At 39.9% G+C, this 17,538-nt stretch overlaps 2 protein-coding genes and 1 pseudogene across 8 annotated transcripts; all 3 read right to left on the bottom strand.

Annotated features, from left to right (window-relative positions):
* Window positions 1–616: 616 nt before the first annotated feature.
* LOC127779501 (actin-related protein 4-like) lies at window positions 617–2,594 on the bottom strand. 5 transcript variants are annotated; one of them, XM_052306298.1, is made up of 5 exons: window positions 2,498–2,594; window positions 2,353–2,368; window positions 2,189–2,262; window positions 1,631–1,699; window positions 617–915 (listed from the first exon to the last, which is right to left on the bottom strand). In XM_052306298.1, coding segments are annotated over exons 1-5 (291 nt in total). In that variant the 5' UTR covers window positions 2,500–2,594; the 3' UTR covers window positions 617–785. The 5 variants fall into 5 exon arrangements, with proteins under 5 accessions (XP_052162258.1, XP_052162260.1, XP_052162256.1 ...); XM_052306300.1 differs by having other exon boundaries at window positions 617–1,168; window positions 2,353–2,402; window positions 2,498–2,571; XM_052306296.1 differs by having other exon boundaries at window positions 2,353–2,402; window positions 2,498–2,561.
* LOC127779500 (transcription factor MYB101-like) lies at window positions 617–3,566 on the bottom strand (annotated as a pseudogene).
* Window positions 3,567–3,944: 378 nt separating this feature from the next.
* On the bottom strand, window positions 3,945–7,871 carry LOC127779499 (spindle and kinetochore-associated protein 1 homolog). 3 transcript variants are annotated; one of them, XM_052306293.1, is made up of 10 exons: window positions 7,673–7,871; window positions 7,430–7,554; window positions 6,853–6,968; window positions 6,685–6,778; window positions 6,517–6,578; window positions 5,435–5,540; window positions 5,031–5,060; window positions 4,846–4,959; window positions 4,197–4,303; window positions 3,945–4,109 (listed from the first exon to the last, which is right to left on the bottom strand). In XM_052306293.1, exons 1-9 carry the CDS (start codon window positions 7,776–7,778, stop codon window positions 4,226–4,228), a joined length of 831 nt encoding a protein of 276 aa, XP_052162253.1. In that variant the 5' UTR covers window positions 7,779–7,871; the 3' UTR covers window positions 3,945–4,109; window positions 4,197–4,225. The 3 variants fall into 3 exon arrangements, with proteins under 3 accessions (XP_052162253.1, XP_052162254.1, XP_052162252.1); XM_052306294.1 differs by having other exon boundaries at window positions 3,951–4,095; XM_052306292.1 differs by having other exon boundaries at window positions 3,951–4,303.
* Between the last annotated feature and the right edge of the window lie 9,667 nt (window positions 7,872–17,538).

Genomic DNA, 17,538 nt, shown 5'->3' with positions numbered 1-17,538 from the left:
TTGCTTTTTTAATAGAATTTTAAGGATTTATTAGAGCGCCACATGGCGGTTTAAAAAAGTCATTAAATATCTAATTATGGAGCTCAAACTGTTAATTTAACTAAAAGAAATACAATGGTTTAATCTTATCATAAATTGGATGTTAAGTTTAAAAGGTCATCGTTGTAAAGACAGTTTATTAAAGAACGAACCTAAGACCACCAATGAACCTCATATGTATCAAGGTACATGGGACATGCATCAGAATTTCGTCCACAACCGGTTTTGCCTCCATGAGAGAAGTCAAGGAATTAAGTTGACCATTAGATATACTAGGAATCGTGCACGTGCAAGGCACGTATAAAAAAATAAGTATAAAATGTAAACTACATATAAAAATTAGGAAGTGTGATAAAATGTCATAACTGCATAATTTACCAATGTAACAGCCAAAATAATTAAAATTATCTCAGTGCACCAATAACATAAACAAACCAAACTTTGGTAGATATATATTAAAAAATTGAGGCACATCACAGATTGAAATTAGTCAACAAGTTCAGGGAATGAACTCAGAAATGAACCGGTACAACCGAGAATATTAAGTTCAGGTACATCCCAGGATAAGATCAGAAAATACTATAGCAAATGTTCCAAATTTTGTTTCTGAATTCTCCTTAATCCACATGAATTGTCCTTAATACAATCCAGGATAAGATCAGAAAACAAGACCTCTCTTACAAGCAATAACGCATATATTATTTGTCAAGACAAAGCCAAGTGCATAATCCACAACAGGTTATCCTCTAGATGATACTCCAGCCATGCTCCCTGGTCCTCCAAAAACAACCAGGCTCAATAGTCCAATGCATAATGTAAATAACAGGGCCGGCAGAAGAATCTGAACATGGTAATCTTAAAGCGACCTTATATAATCTGCACAAATAATATTGAAAATTATTTGAAATACTATCAAGTGACAGGAGCAAGGTTACAACATTATTAGCAAGTGACAGGTGCAAGACTAAAACATTAGATCAGTGAACCTGAAGTAAGACAAACAATTGTTGATTAAAAATAAATAACACTTGTTGACAAACACAAAATGGCATTTTATTCTTGCATGAAGACCATGTCAAAGCCTTGATATATGCATTATGCCTTCATGATCTTTAAAGTCAATAGATACCTGCATAAAGCATCAACTAAGAAAATACATTGTTTTTGTTCCAAAAAAACTGATAAATAACAAAAATGGCATGATAAAAGAAACACCTTAATGGATACTTTTGTTAAAAAAGACAGGGAAATTCTTGATTATTCAACACCAGATCGAATCATGTCCAATGGTCATTGGAATTTTGTCTATCCTTCTATTCTTCAAAATAATTCAGATTTGTTAGCCAAAATGCGAAGAAATAGGTTTGCCATTCCATTACAGTATCATCAAGAGCAAGCGAAAGAACCAATATCCTGTTTTGGGATTTCGATTGAAATACCCTTTATGGGTGTTTTACGTAGAAATACTATAGTTGCTTATTTTGACAACCCACGATACAAAAAAGATAAAAAGGTTTTGAGAATTGTTAAATTTAGTTATAGGACCACATAAGCAACACAATTAATTTAAATACAGAACATATGGACATACTTCTCTCTTTGCTGCCCTCTGTTTGTAGATGGTTCAACTATCAACATAGGATGCTCCTCAGGATAAAAGCTAACAAAGCAAAAAACTTCAGTAGTTGCATCTCCATGCCATACAAAGGAAATCCTAGTATTTAATCAACTTTATCCGGTTGTACACATAAGAAGGGATTTCACTATTAGTATATTTGAAGAGCATAAATAAATATGTAAGGTGAAAAGATGGTGGGCATAAAGCAGTAACCATGCTGACATCCAAAAGATTCCATAGAGGCATAGAAGATTAACTTTGTTGCTGATTCTAAAGAAACTATGTTAAAGATAGAGTTTGGTTCATCCCAAACTTCCCCAGAAACAAGTTAGGCACGTTCGGCCTTTTGCGGCAACGGGCAAGTGTTTGGCGAACCACATAAGCAGTGTGCCAAACCTGGTTACTCCAGTGCCTCTCATGTCATAGATTTATTTTTCAGACAAGTTTTGCCACAAGTGTGGCCAGCTTTTTGGGCGTGCACTTTTGGCACAAAATTACTCAGATCTGCATCAAATAGATAAAGCAACTCACCTGAAAGCATGATTCCATATATTGTCAACAATATCCCAATCAATAAATGTTCCATCTTTCATTGGTGAAATCACCTATTGGGCATGGAAGAGAATCAGTGATAAACAATAGTTAACAAAATCATGAGCATCAATATTGATATTTTAGAATGTTGATAAACTAACCTCCATATGATCCCTCCTAAATAGAATAAAAACACATTTTAGTACATACACTACAATAGAGTATTATCACAGGCCAAATATAAATTGTCTCCAGGTAAAATAAAGGTAGCAAGCAAAGCAAAATTCAGACAAAAAATAATAGTACATGTTATTGCAGAAATTTGTAGTGTAGAGCTTCGTTGATTATCCATTGAAAGTATTCAGAGAGCACGGCTATGTTGTGGACCACGATTATGGTAGAGAACTGCAAATGCAAGACACTCTTATGCATCAGTTCAGAATCCTCTTATGCCATGGACGCCCATCGTAGACAGCCAGAGCCAGCCAGCAACCCACTCAGCCGTGGACGCCATGGACAAAGCAATCAAAGCAACCATAAAACCAAGAAAAGAAAAATCACCGGTTGCCGAGGAGAGCCTGGAGGTGGACGATGAGCTTCTCCTCCTGCTCAGTGAAGTTCCCCCGCTTGATCCCCGGCCGGAGGTAGTTCGTCCACCGGAGCCGGCAGCTCTTGCTGCAACGCATCACCCCTGCACACACGCACAGAACAAACATGCAAAAATCTCAGATCTCGCAACCCAACGCAGATCGATCGATCAAGAACACACAAGAACACGCACCGGTGTTGGTCGGCACGGCGCGCCAGTTGCCGGCGCCGTGCTCCTGGATGTAGGAGGCCAGCATCAGGTCCTCCTCCGGCGTCCATGGCCCCTTCTTCACCCAACCTTGTCGCAGCACGGCGGCCTCCCCATCCTGCTCGCCGGTGCGCGGCGGCCGGCCGGTGGTTGGTGGTGTATGTGTGTCGACTCGATCTCGATCAGGGAGGAGGAGACTCGCGTGTTGGCGGCGGCAACGGAGGTAGCCGGGCGGGTAGCGGCGGCGTCCCTGCGAGCAGCGGAGGCGCTGTGGTGCCGGTCAGAGGCGGCTGGACCCGTGCCTGGCCGTGGGCAGCAGTGCGGTAGTGCCTCGGCGCTGGTCCGGCATTGAGGCGGAGCGAGGAGGCGAGGTCGCTGGTCCGGCGGTGGACCGTCGCGAGGAGAGGAGGCGCAGAGCGAGGATGCGGGCGGGGAGAGAGAGGCGCGGAGCGAGCAGGCGGAGGAGTCATCGCACCGGGGATTTGCGCGTCGCAGTTACCGCGTGGGGGCGAAATCGCTTGTGGATATAGATCTACGGTGTACAGCGGACGGCTCAGATTGGATGAGAGGGTGGATGGACGGATGGGATAAGAGTGGTTGATTTCACACGTAGAATTGCTAGGAGGTGAACTCCTCCTTTTTTTTTTATATTAGTATAGATATAGATTAATCTGTAACAAATCATGAATTAAATCTTAACAACCGTAAGATAGAAAGAGGGGTGCGTACGTTCCTACCTGTAGGTCGATTCAGATAAATCTAAACGCTTAAAATAATGGGACCACTAAATTTAATGAAAATCAACTGTTAGATGTTTTCCTTTTTTTTATAGATTTTTAAGAAATTTTCTAATTTATAAAAGTGCCAAGTGACGGCTTAGGAGCGTTCGTAGAATGCCACGTGGCAGCTTGAGAAAATTTGTAGAAAGTTTAATGGACTTTTATTATATAATAGATAGATAGATAGATAATAGATTTGTGTGGAGGTTGCCTCTTGATTTAAGGGTGGTTCATCATCTTTCTCCTCACTTATCTCCTCCACCTCATCACTCAATCCAATGTGGCGATTTTAGGGGTAGCATATAGAGCATTATAGTACTTGCCCTGACCTGTATGCAACAAACTACAGCATAGCAATTAGTAAACAAGCTCAATGCATGCGTATCTATCTCCAGCCTAACACCAAATTAAACTTTATATTCTCCAGCACCTAAATAAAGCTTGGAGGAGACCCTTCATTCACTGTTGTTTTGAAAGTATGAAAACGCGATGATGCCCAATCCGGGTCTCCTGGAAGCGGCCGAGATGACGAAGGACCTGAAAAAACACGAGAAGATTAATGCGGCAGAAAAGGAAAATTCCAATTGGCAAGAGCAAATCAGTAGTAGTTTTTGTTTCACATCTTCAAGAAATTAGTGTCTAGCATCCTATTTTCATTCAAGCAAATATTCATCATTAATGGTGCCAAGTAAATGGCTTTACTAGTAGTCTCGTTAATACTGGCTGTTATACAAATAAACAGACAGGAATGCAGTGTAAGTATGGTGCGTCGCATGAGTTATGAAATGTTAAATCAATTTTGTTAAACAGGGCAAAACATATGAATGGAATTGTTTAACTGCTTAACTTCAATACCACAGTTAATGTTTAATTTAGCGTACCATGTTCTTTCTCTACCCCGTTCAAGTTTGACAAATACAAATTATGCTACCAAATTTCTTTGAAAGGGTGCCAACTACAAATGGAACAATTTGAATAGCATTTTTGTCTACCAAATATGTATATCATTAAAATCATCTTAGAGATATAGAAGAAAAAAAATCATTTGTACACAAGTGGTCAAAGCTGCATATACTTACAGTAAGGATTGCTTTCCCTGTGGTATCAAGTTTTAAGCCCGGTCCCTTTATATCAGTTTCCAAGAAGAAATGCTTCCCCTTAACTGACTCTCTTGCTGCAATGTCCCTTAATTCCTAAAAAGAAAAAAAAATGCTGATTCCGCACAAAAATGAGTAAATCGAATCAACATCCTTCCAGAACTTACCAGTGCCTTCTCCCATGTGTCTTCTGATAACTGCAAGAACATTAAGGATGGTCAACAACCAATCCTACCATACAACTGGGCAATGGCTGTTTACAGGTTAAACTTCCATTGATTTGAAAACTGTGACAAAAGATGTGCTGGTTTCTGCTATCGGGAAAGTTCAATTGTTTCCTTAACGGTTAGTACTTATATTATATTCAAGTTCTCTCCAAAGTCTCCACATAAGAATGGAAATTTCTACAGTTTATCAAATGATGCTTATTAGTAAAAACAGAAAATGAAACATCTGATTTTGGGGGTAAATTTGGTTTATGTGCAGGAACCAGCTAGTTCCCACTGTTTTTTCAATAATCTTGATTTTTTTTATAAATAAAAGGTGGAGTAAAGTTATTGAAATGATCAACCTTTTTCTTTGGACATGCAACAAGATGAGCATTGCCGTCCGCATATGAAGCCACTTCATTGATGGCAATGTTAACCTTCTCCAGAGTGAGCCTCCCTCTCATGTATCTGTAGTAACAAAATGGGATGCCATTTTTAGTTTGAAGGCATGGCACCAGTTTGCATGTCTTCTATAGTTCTACACAATGGGAAAATGAAATAGCAACCTTCCTGAGTAAAAATATTGTTCCAACTTCCATGTGATTTCGTCTATTCTATAGTGTATAGCCATTTCTTAAAGACAAGTTAGCATAGAACCTAGATTTATAAGAAACTCAAAGAAGTTGACCATACCAGCTATATTGCATTGTTTGTCTCTTGAGTTTTGATATTTCAGGTTCTCTACTGATTGAACTTGGTGTATAATGAAATAGATGGGTTACAAAACCAATAGGCAGCACTTTAACAGCTTCAACTTATAGGAACATAGGTAAATAGGCACTTATCTCCATACTCAGTAGTGCTGGATTGATAATATAAACCTCATGACAACCTTCATTGCCTGTGAGACCCACATAGCAAAAAGATGATGCAAAGGCAAAGAAGGCAGATGTTTTGACTGCAAGTCATGTCTAGGCTCAATTCTAGGGGCTTGTTCAGATTGATGCCATTTCAAACCATACCATTTTTTTGGCAAAGTTGCCAAATATGTGCATCCATTTAGTTTCGTACCAAACTCTAATAAATAAATAAGAAATCTTGCCAAAACTTGGCAATATTGCCAAATTGGCAAAATTTTGGCAATGCCAAAATTTGGTAAGATTTATTTTGGCTACAATCTGAACAGGCCCTAGGTAAATCACAAAACATTCACCTAGCATTTCTTACCATTTGTTCAGAAAAGAAAATCTAAGTATGCAGAAAAGAAGAATGGTGTAGAAAGAAGTAGCACATTCATATGGTATACATCGCATTATCTCAAACGGACAGATGTAAACACCAAAAAAAAAACACTTAACCACATATTGGATGCAGATAAAGGAATGTGGTTGGTATATAAAGACAAGTAAATGAAATGAAGCTATCATTGCAATTGAGAACTCACGATGACAACGAATCAAGCTCCTCAGTGGATATGTACCAACGAGGTGCAGGTCCTCTTCCCTTCTTCTCAGTAATAAAAGAATAAATTAGATGATGACACAATTATAATTTCTATCTGAAAAGAATTGTAGACAATGAGTAAAAGTTACATAAGATTGTATATCTTTACCTTGGGTGGTGCAGTTGGCTCCTCCTTAATCTTTAAATCATGGTCTCTGACTTCTGGAACAGCCGAGCTGAAATTGAGCGACTCAGGGAACACCCTGTAACGCACAAAACTTGATATCACAAATGAAGGTAGAAACAGCCAATGTATTTTCCTAATATTCACAAATACATTGATGAATTATGTTCCAGAGGTGTAGCAAAGACATCCTCGCGCATCCCAGTTGGCATGTTTGCAAGCATAAGCTGCAGCCTCCGCTGTTGCTTCAAGGACTGTTGTACTAGTTTCTACATCAGTATTTGAGGAAATCACTAGTTAGAAATATTTCATTTCACGGGTAGATTGAACAAAATTAAGATTGGAGTTAGGAGCAATAGCAAAATTATCGAAAGATATAATACTTCTTTTTCCCAGAAAGACAAAGACCTTGTTTTTGTTCAATTCTCCAAATACTCAAACTACGGTAACTGATATATCCATTTACCCCCATACCCAGACACTCACTGCAACCCCATCACGCCGCAGGAACAGGCAAGATTAATCCAGCCATTTCTACACAACCCATCACGCCACAGGAGGATTGGATTAACAAGGGATTAGTGGGTATCAAATCCCTTTGATTGTTTAGGTCCTAATCAAAATATGTTGTGTCGATCCCCTCCCCATGTTCGTCAAATCAGCAACCAAGGAACAACCTGTACTGCCAATTTAACAGTGCATTGAGTAAATCTTAGAAAGAGGACGATACCTTGGCCTTGGGGAAGGCTTCGCGCTCCTCCTGGAGGCGGCGGCGGACCGCCTGCAACTGCGCCTCCATGGCCGTGAGCGACACGTCGACGGCGGCGAGGTCCGGTATCGCCGTCGCCGGGTACACTGCGAACGTGGGGGGGAGGCAGGCGAGGTCAGGGGATCGGAGGGTTTCGGTGATGGGAGGAGAGAGAGAGAGAGATAGGAATGAGGAGGGGTGAGGTTGTGGAGAGAGGGAGCTTACTGTTGCGGGCGAGGACGAGCTCCTGGAGCTCCATGACGCGGGACTGGAAGGCGGCGGAGACGGCGTCCAGCGACTCCCCCAAGCGGCTCGCGTCGCCGGCGTCCATGGGGAGCGGCGGCCCCGGTATCGCTCGGCGGCGGCGGCGGCGGGGTGGGATTGGGAATTTGGGTGGGGAAGCGAAATGGAGCGTTGGATATTTGAATTTTAGGGAGCGGTTTCGGTGATTTGCTTGCTTGATCAGTTGTTCTAATAGCAAAGTACTCCCTCCATCCCATAATATAATAACTTAGAATCAGTCGAAACATTTTATAGTTTAATAGATCTAGACAGGAGGTCTATCCAGATTCGTTGCACTATAAAACATCCCATCATATCCTAGATTTCTATATTATAAGACGGAGGGAGTAGTACAGTAGACCAGTACTATAAGATAGGCAGTAAAAAACAGGTTCACATCTAATACTATAAGACAAGGTAGTAAAAAATGGGTTCACATCTTCTACCATAATTACACTACCATTACACACACTGACATGTGAAACAATAGAAGGGTGGGATTCACGTAATAATGACATTATGGTAGAGAATCCTCACCCATAAAAAACATATGCGAAGAAAGAGAAAAGGAGATAAAAGAAAAACGGAGTACAGATTTATATTGAACTGCAGCACGAGTTTTAAGATATTAATCCCTCCACTAAAACAAAGAATAACTTGACAATGAATCTGGACATGAGATTGTTCAGATTTATTGTCTTCGATGGTGAGTTTTTTTTTTTAACGGAGGAGTACGTGTGTGTGATAGATGGGGCACGCCTAATGAGCGGTCCCGTCCTCCCCCTCCCCTACACTCAGATACACTCCTCCCTCCTTTCCCCCTTCCTCCTCCCCTCCTTCTACACCACAAATTTTTTTTTTTAAAAAAAACCAAAAGTTAGAAAAATTTATGTATAGAAATACTATATATAAAAAATTTGAATTCAAATTCAAATTTGAATCGGCTATGTAAACTTTTGACTTATAAACTTTGGATCTAAACTTTAGGTGTATAAACTTTAGATGTATAGAAATACTATATATAGAAAATATTTGAATTCAAATTCAAATTTAAATCGGATATAATTCAAATTCAAATTTGAAACGGGTATATAAACTTTTGACTTATAAACTTTGGGTGTATGAACTTTAGGTGTATAAACTTTAGATGTATAGAAATACTATATATAAAAAATATTTGAATTCAAATTCAAATCGGATATAATTAAAATTCAAATTTAAAAGGATATATAAACTTTTGATTTATAAACTTTGGGTCTATAAACTTTAGGTGTATAAAGTTTAGATGTATAGAAATACTATATATAAAAAATATTTGAATTCAAATTCAAATTTGAATCGGATATATAAACTTTTGACTTATAAACTTTTGGTCTCTAAACTTTAGATGTGTAAACTGTGTATAAACTTACTAAAATAGGAAAGTAATGCGGTGTCAAAAAAGGAAACTAGGTGGAGGGAGGGGGGAGGCTACCCGATCGCTACCCCATTGGCTGGGCGATCGATCGCCCATTAGAGGTTTCGTGATAGATGGGCTAAGTATCAATAGTGTATTATATATTTATATGAAACTATTGTATGGTAGGCTATTAAATTAGATGAACGGAGTAGCTTTTTATACCTAACAGTTGGCTATACTTCTATTAAACTTGCTCTAATGCTCTCTCTCAAAAAAAATCACCGAAATCCGTTAATATTCCCTATGTCCCTGTCGAAACAAGAATTCGGCAATAATAAAAGGGGTAGCGCACGAGACCTAAAAGTGGATGGATGCGGAGACAAGGATTTAGACAGGTTCAGGCCCTCTCAATGAGAGGTAATACCCTATTCCTGTTTGGGGATTTGAATCCGCCGGGTGTATTATAGATCTGACGATCTAGTTGTCTCATCTACCCCCTAGAGGGCCTCCTGCCCACCTTATATAGGATGGAGGGCAGGATTACAAGATAGAAACCTTAACCAATACGGTATCGGTTTCCTAAATCTACTTTACAATATCATTAAACCAAGACTTTAGGCCGTTCCATAATATACAAGGAAACGTAATACCCAAGTCATGATCTGTTACATATTTCATAGATATAAGTTATCCCCTATAACTAGTCGGATAACCATGCCATGTGGGTATGGAGTACCCATAATCTCCACAGTCCCAATATAAATGTATCTAGGATAGGATATGACCTAGGATTACAAATTTGGATAGCTGTATATCCAGATTTGTAGTTTTTAAGATATGTCGCATACTGTATAGGGAGTACTAAATTAATCATATGCAAATGAGTTATCTTGTTTTTCATGCCCATGTGAGAAGTTCCTAACCATCATAAATGAGTGCAGCCCAAGTTGCCCACCTCTTCTCTACCCCATGCTTTCCATGTATCTACAAAAATTAGCGGAGAAAACCAATTATGTGATCTAATGCTCTATAAAAACAACGGTTTCTCCGAAAAAATAGGCAACTATCTCTACTACATTAAAAAGAAGGAAGTCGTCCTCCTCTCTACCCACGCTTTCAACAAATCTAAAAAAAACCAATGGAGAAAATCGATGTTGCACCCCATCCCCACCAAAAAAAAAAGAAAGAATGGTTTTCCATAAAACCAGCCAATTAGAAAATGAATAGAAACAAAACTAAAATTTTCTTCTACAAACACGGAAAAATGGTTTCATTTTGTATCCCATGGCATAGCATGGCTAATTTGCTAGTACTATGTAGCACAATCGTCTTTCTTCCCTTTTCTTCTCGCCCCAATCCTATTTATAAAAAACCACGACGTTCTCTTCCCACCACAATCCCATATTATTCATGTCTCAAAATAAACAAATCTAATACGGAATGTGACACATCCTAGTACTATGAGTTAGTATTAATAATCTCATAGCAGTAAAACATGTCACATCACATACTAGGTTTATTTATTTTGAAAACGGAGGAAGCATATCTCTACTACAGTAAAAGGGAAATTGCCCTTCCCCTCTTCCCATGCTTCCCATGCACCAGTGACTAGCAAATTATTAGACGTTGTAGGATCGAGATGTCGATTACAAGGGGTGAATATATAGGCGATTAAAATTAAATCACACCTAATCAAAACTAACCTAAGTTGCTAGGCTTGGTGAGGGATAAACTTAACTAAGCAACTAAGTTATATTTTACAATCCTAGAGTGATGTGGGCTCAAATATGTCTCTATGAAAGTAAATTGCAACTAAGTTATGTTTTGAAATCCTAGGGTGATATGGGCTCAGATATGTCTCTATGAAAGTAAATTGCACAGATGAAAATGCAATAAGTAAATGAGGCAAGAGACAAGGAATTTTTCACCCGGGGTTCGGAAACTCGCCGGTTCCTAATCCCCGTTGAGGCGAACCCAACTTCACCGCTCAAAACCACGAAGCCACCGCAAGCCCCCTTCATCAAGGGGTGGCAAGGTGGGAGCTGGCCCACGAAGTGGACTACCCAAGCCTCTGTAACATCCTGCCTCTCCCAGGCTAGGCCACTTACATCTGGCAGCTTTCTATCCACCGCAAACCCCCTTCGTCAAGGGGTGGGCAAGGTGGGAGCCGGCCCACGAAGTGGACTATCCCGCCTCTCCCAGGCCAGGCCCACTTACATATAGCAGCTTTCTATGCACCGCAAACCTCTTCGTCAAGCGTCCCGCCTCTCCCAGGCCAGGCCCACTTACATCTGGCAACTTTCTATCCACCGCAAGCCCCCTTCATCAAGAGGTGGGCGAGGTGGGAGCTGGCCCACGAAGTGGACTATCCCGCCTCTCCCAGGCCAGGCCCACTTACATCTGGCAGCTTTCTATCCACCGCAAGCCCCCTTGGCCAAGGGGTTGGCGAGGTGGGAGCCGGCCCACGAAGTGGACTATCCCGCCTCTCCCAGGCCAGGCCCACTTACATCTGGCAGCTTTCTATCCACCGCAAGCCCCCTTCATCAAGGGGTGGGCGAGGTGGGAGCCGGCCCACGAAGTGGACTATCCCGCCTCTCCCAGGCCAGGCCCACTTACATCTGGCAGCTTTCTATCCACCGCAAGCCCCCTTCGTCAAGGGGTTGGCGAGGTGGGAGCCGGCACACGAAGTGGACTATCCCGCCTCTCCCAGGCCAGGTCCACTTACATCTGGCAGCTTTCTATCCACCGCAAGCCCCCTTCGTCAAGCGTCCCGCCTCTCCCAGGCCAGGCCCACTTACATCTGGCAGCTTTCTATCCACCGCATGCCCCCTTCGTCAAGCGTCCCGCCTCTCCCAGGCCAGGCCCACTTACATATGGCAGCTTTCATAGGTCATAGACTGCCCTCATAGACCAAAATTAGTCTTTTCTGCATACTTTGTCCTCACTCGTGCGCACTCGGGAAGAATTTCTCGATCAGTCATCCATCCCTAAATTGCTCCAGGCTAAGCACGCTTAACCTCAGAGTTCTTTAGAGATTGGCTTCTGGAAAAGAAGTTGCAACTTGTCAGGCCATGAACGTTCCCTCTTGGCCACGTCCATGTGTCCAATGCTAGCGCATGTGCCATGCTGTGTGACCACTCCATATCCACACAAGCCATGCGCACCATGCCTGCGCAACTGCGACACACGCGCCCGTGAAACCGAGAGACCTCGGAGTTCTTTAGAGCTCGGCTTCCGGAAAAGAAGTTGCAACTTGTCAAGCTAGGAACGTTCCCTCTTGTCCACGTCCGTGTGTCCAATGCCAGTGCATGTGCCATGCTATGTGACCACTCCAAGTACACACCAGCCATGCGCACCATGCCTATGCAACTGCGACACATGCGCCCGTGAAACCGCAAGAGTCCACACCAGCCATGCGCACATGCCTACGCAACTGCGACGCGCGCCCGTGAAACCGCGAGAGTCGGCTCTGATACCATTTTGTAACGTCCCGCCTCTCCCAGGCCGAGCCCACTTACATCTGGCAGCTTTCATAGGTTATAGACTGCCCTCATAGAGTCTTTTCTGAACACTTTGTCCTCACCCGTGCGCACTCGGGAAGAATTTCCCGATCGGTCACCCATCCCTAAATTACTGCATGCCAAGTACGCTTAACCTCAGAGTTCTTTAGAGATCGGCTTCCGGAAAAGAAGTTGCAACTTGTTGATATGAGTATTAATCCTATTAAGCCCTCGGCCAGGATGTCACAGCCTCGATCACTAAAGGTAGTTCTTCCTTAACTCCAAAGGTGGTGAACTCCAAACCACTCACAACTGGCATCGGGCCTTCTTCACAATCTCCTTGGAGAGGTCACAGGGCAACACCTCCACAAGCCATCTAGGAGGCGGCAACCTCTAAGAGTAACAAGCGATGACCCAGCTCGAAGATGATCAAGTGCCGCACTAGCTCTACAATGAAGCAATACACTTGACTCTTGACTAATCAACCCTCAATCACACTAAATGGATGAACACAAACACTAGAGAGTGTGAGAGTAGTTGCAAGGGGTATATGCAAGTGAAGAAAGTGCCAAGACAGTCCCCCTGTTGTTGGTGGGGGAGTATTTATACCCCCCCCCCCACACACACACAAAGACTAGCCATTAAGGGTCGAAATCCCCAACTCCGTGCTCTACTGGTCAGACTGCCATAGGGTGGCCGATCAGACCGGACTACATTGTAATGGTTGGAAAACTAGCCGTTACAGTGCATTTAATGTATTAACACACGGGGGTCGGTCAGACCGCCATAGGGTGGCCGGCCAGACCGGCCATGGCTCGGTCAGACCGCCATCGGCTCGGTTTGACTGGCTGCAGCTCTGGCGGCTCTGGGTCGCCAACCGCGAGGCCAACCATAGGCATTCAACCCGCTGGTCAGGCCGACTTGGGATCATCGGTCAGACCGGCATAATGTCCTCGGTCAGACCGGCCCTGGACCGAAGATGCAATTCAATTCTAACAGAGAACCAAGTCTAAATGCAAATGACCTAATGTGGCATTTTGATCATCTTTTTGTTTAGGTCATTACCCCTTTTGATAGTATGACAAAGCTATAAATAAATATAGCAAATTTTGATCGCCCAAACTCCTCGATCAATTAAAATAAAACCACTAGTTTACTGTCTTCATTCCTTTTACTTTGCGCCATCGATTTTAATCCTCGATAGTCATCCATGGCATACACATCATATGAACCTATCTCAAAATGTATAACTCAAGATAATAGTTAGTCCACAAATAGCGCTTGTCATTAATTACCAAAATCAACGACGGGGGCCTAGATGCTTTAGACGCACATGTGATAATGTGTGAAAGTGACCAAGCATGCCCTTTGGATTGATCTATGTATGTCTACAAAGCTAAAGGGAGTGAACAGAGGGTTCACAATTTCGATGAACACTGAAGTTTTGGCGTGGCTCAAAAGTAGTAGTCGTCTAGAATTTCAATGGGTTTCATTCAAATTTAAATTTAAAATGATAAAAAATGAAAAAAATCAAATAAAATCCTATAAATAGTTTGATGTTCATAGAGCCTACTAGGATTTTTTTTTTCAAAAAAATGTTGCATTCCATGCATTTCTTGAATTGTCCAGTAGGAAAGAAAAGAATAATTATTTAGAAAAAGGGAAGCCCTTTCATGGGCCAAATTCCATGTAGTAATGAAATGGATTTCAATATATGTATTGGACTCTAAACTATGTACGTAATGGACTTTAATATTTAGGTGATAGGCATTCTATTTGGCCAATGGTTGGTGACTGGTGAGTGATATGTATTGTCTTTTATGAATATGTATTACATATTGTGTGTATGTCAATGGGAGATTACCAAATTTATAGGAAATGGCATTTTCACAATTTTTTTTTTCCAATTATCTAACATTTTTTTCTATATTTTTCGACGAAAACAAATTTGGTTTTCTTATCGATTTTTCGAAGATACTAGTCGGTTTTTAGTATGCTTCGTCTTCTGGTTTCTGATTGAAATTTGTATCTCAAAAGAAAAACTAGATGAATCGCAACAATTTTGGACTGAGCCATCAAGCCAGGCAAGCGAGCTTTTTTTCTACCCTATATGCATCAAGATTGTCAATTTCATTCAAGAGGCCATTCCAATTTGGCTCTTAGAAAGGAAGTTCTCATACCAACCGATACAGATGTACCGTTTCAGGGTTTAATAAGATAATACTCCCTCCGTTTCAAAATGTTTGACACCGTTGACTTTTTAGCACGTGTTTGACCGTTCGTCTTATTAAAAAAATTTGTGAAATATGTAAAACTATATGTGTATATGAAATTATATTTAACAATGAATCAAATGATATGAAAAGAATAAATAATTACTTAAATTTTTTGAATAAGACGAATGGTCAAACACGTACTAAAAAGTCAATGGTGTCAAATATTTTGAAACGGAGGGAATATAAATATGTTACTAACTCCATCATATACTAGAAGTGATTTTAGTATGCATTTGAGAGATTAAGGAAAATGAAAAAAAGATCAAATACCTCTCAATAGATTGAGGAAGTGTGTAATGCATACCTAGAAACTACTGTAGGATACACGAATGGACATCCGAGATTCGTCCATATCACCTTGAGTATTTTTCTCCTAGATTTAATCATAAGTAATTTTTTGTACTGGTAGTAAAAAAATTGCTTATGATGATATAGACAAATCTCAAACATTCACTTGTACATCGTACGACAGTTTCCAGATTTACACTACATATGAAGTTTGTAATATATGTTTTCTCTACTAGATTAGGCAATATTAGGGTTGGAAGGTTGTTTAGTGGGAAGAAAATTGAATGAGGGTCAATTGGTGCACAGGTAGTGCTCTAGACTCCCTTATATTTTTGGGACAAATTTAAATAATTTAATCCCTCATATTATGATAGGATGGAGGGAATATTATGCAATATTTTATCAAATTTGTGCCCATAATTATACTAAAAATTATAGCAATGAGCAATATAACATGGATGATTGAGTTTATAGCTAGACATAATCCTTTCTTTGAATGTAATTGTGACCCACTAACTTTTAGTGCAGTTAATGCTATAAAAAAGCCTTTAGGTGAATCCGCGTTATTAAGAATACATGAACATTGCACGAGCAAAGTCCAGTGCATGGCAAGAGCCACTTTGGACTGAAATAAAGATCACTCCAGAATAGAACTTGCAATTTACAAAATATAAATAGAGTGATTCAAAGTTATTCATCATGTTACTATCATATTTTACAAAATTTATCATGTATCCTTATGAATCGACTAAGCCAAATTCAACGGAAAGATCACTCATGTTTAAAATATACTGAAACAAGTGGTATGTTAATTCTGATCAATATCGACCAGAATTTAATCAGAATAACTGAAATTAACGATATTTTGATTGGAACAATATGCCGCTCTCTCGCTTCATAGCTTTAGGTGGTGGAATATAATGGGACATATTGGAACGGAACCGATAAACCTGGTATGCACTACCGATTTGTGTTTAGCTCAATGTATGAAATATATATGGAAAACCCACTTGCTGCTGCAGGAACATGACAAAAATGCTACAAAATAGATGCAAGTTAAGGGTGTGTTTTCTCTGCTAGTAGACAGACTAACACTTTGCTTTGTTGTTGTGATAGTTGGATCAAGCAATAATTATACTAGATGGGGTCAATTGTTATAATATACAAGATTAATTGTAGTGTACTATTCTTGTTGTATTGTGCATTAATTGGGTGCCCATTTACTTTGTGAGGCAAACCATTAGTTTTTATTGCAGTCTGGTAATTGTTTTATTGTATAATACCTGCTGCTAGAGGCCTGACAGTGCTTTCTATAGTAAAAAGAAAAACGATATTTGTTATTTAAGGTCTTTGGTGTGTAACTTTGGTCATAAGTTTATATTAGAACAAGTTTATTAACCTAATAAGTTTAAGATATTATGAAGTACATTATTACATTTCTAAGCAGATTGCCCATACCACTTTTGCATTTTGAAATTAACTAATTTTAGAGTTATTGATTGTCAAAGTTTCAAATGTTTGACAATATATTATTTCAGTGTTAAATATGTAATTACCGAATAGAATAATTAAGGGTTGTTCATTTATGCTAGCTGTGGCAGCACAGCCTTGCTGCTGCTGCTGCCGCGGTTAATTTTTGAGTAGCTGCTACTGTTGATGCAGCCTGCAGCTGCAAAGTAGCGCAAACAATCAACACTTTAGTATACTGCGTCATAGCAAAATAGTTACTCCCCCATTTTTAAATAGCTGGCAATAGAAATCATTCATCCTCAAACTTTTATATTTTATAAAAAAGCAAAAAAAAAAGGCCATTTTTTTGAGTAACTTAAAAGCAAAATGTCAATTTTACTCCCCAAACTTTTTCACCAGAGCACTTAACCCTTAGACAACTTTTCGTCTCATTTTATACCCAACTCTTAACAATAGTTCACCTTACTCCATGATAATATTTGGGCTTTTCGTTTATGCCTGTATAAATCATATTTTGAAATAAAATTTGATAGCATTAATATATGTATTATAACTTACCTCTCAACATTTTTTTTTGTTATCGCTGTTTACATATGTTGGAAACACCGAAACTAATTTTAACATGAAGGTTTTAACTTTCAAGCAAGTAGTTATTAAATTTTTATAAATTTGATAATGATGCCATCTATGGCTCTATAAAATTTAAGCTTAAAGTATGACTCATATAAAGATAAACAAAGAAGAGAAATGCAATTAACCAATAAAGTGAACCATTTTAATTAAATTCAGGATAAACTAAGCTTAAAAAATACTTAAGGGAATAAAGTGATCGAATATTGAAATAGTTTGAAAAAATAAGTTGGAATTTTTTGAACT

The sequence above is a fragment of the Oryza glaberrima genome, chromosome 7 (genome assembly GCF_000147395.1).
Source record: "Oryza glaberrima chromosome 7, OglaRS2, whole genome shotgun sequence".
Classification (NCBI taxonomy): domain Eukaryota; kingdom Viridiplantae; phylum Streptophyta; class Magnoliopsida; order Poales; family Poaceae; genus Oryza; species Oryza glaberrima.
This window is presented reverse-complemented; position numbering and strand designations above follow the sequence as displayed.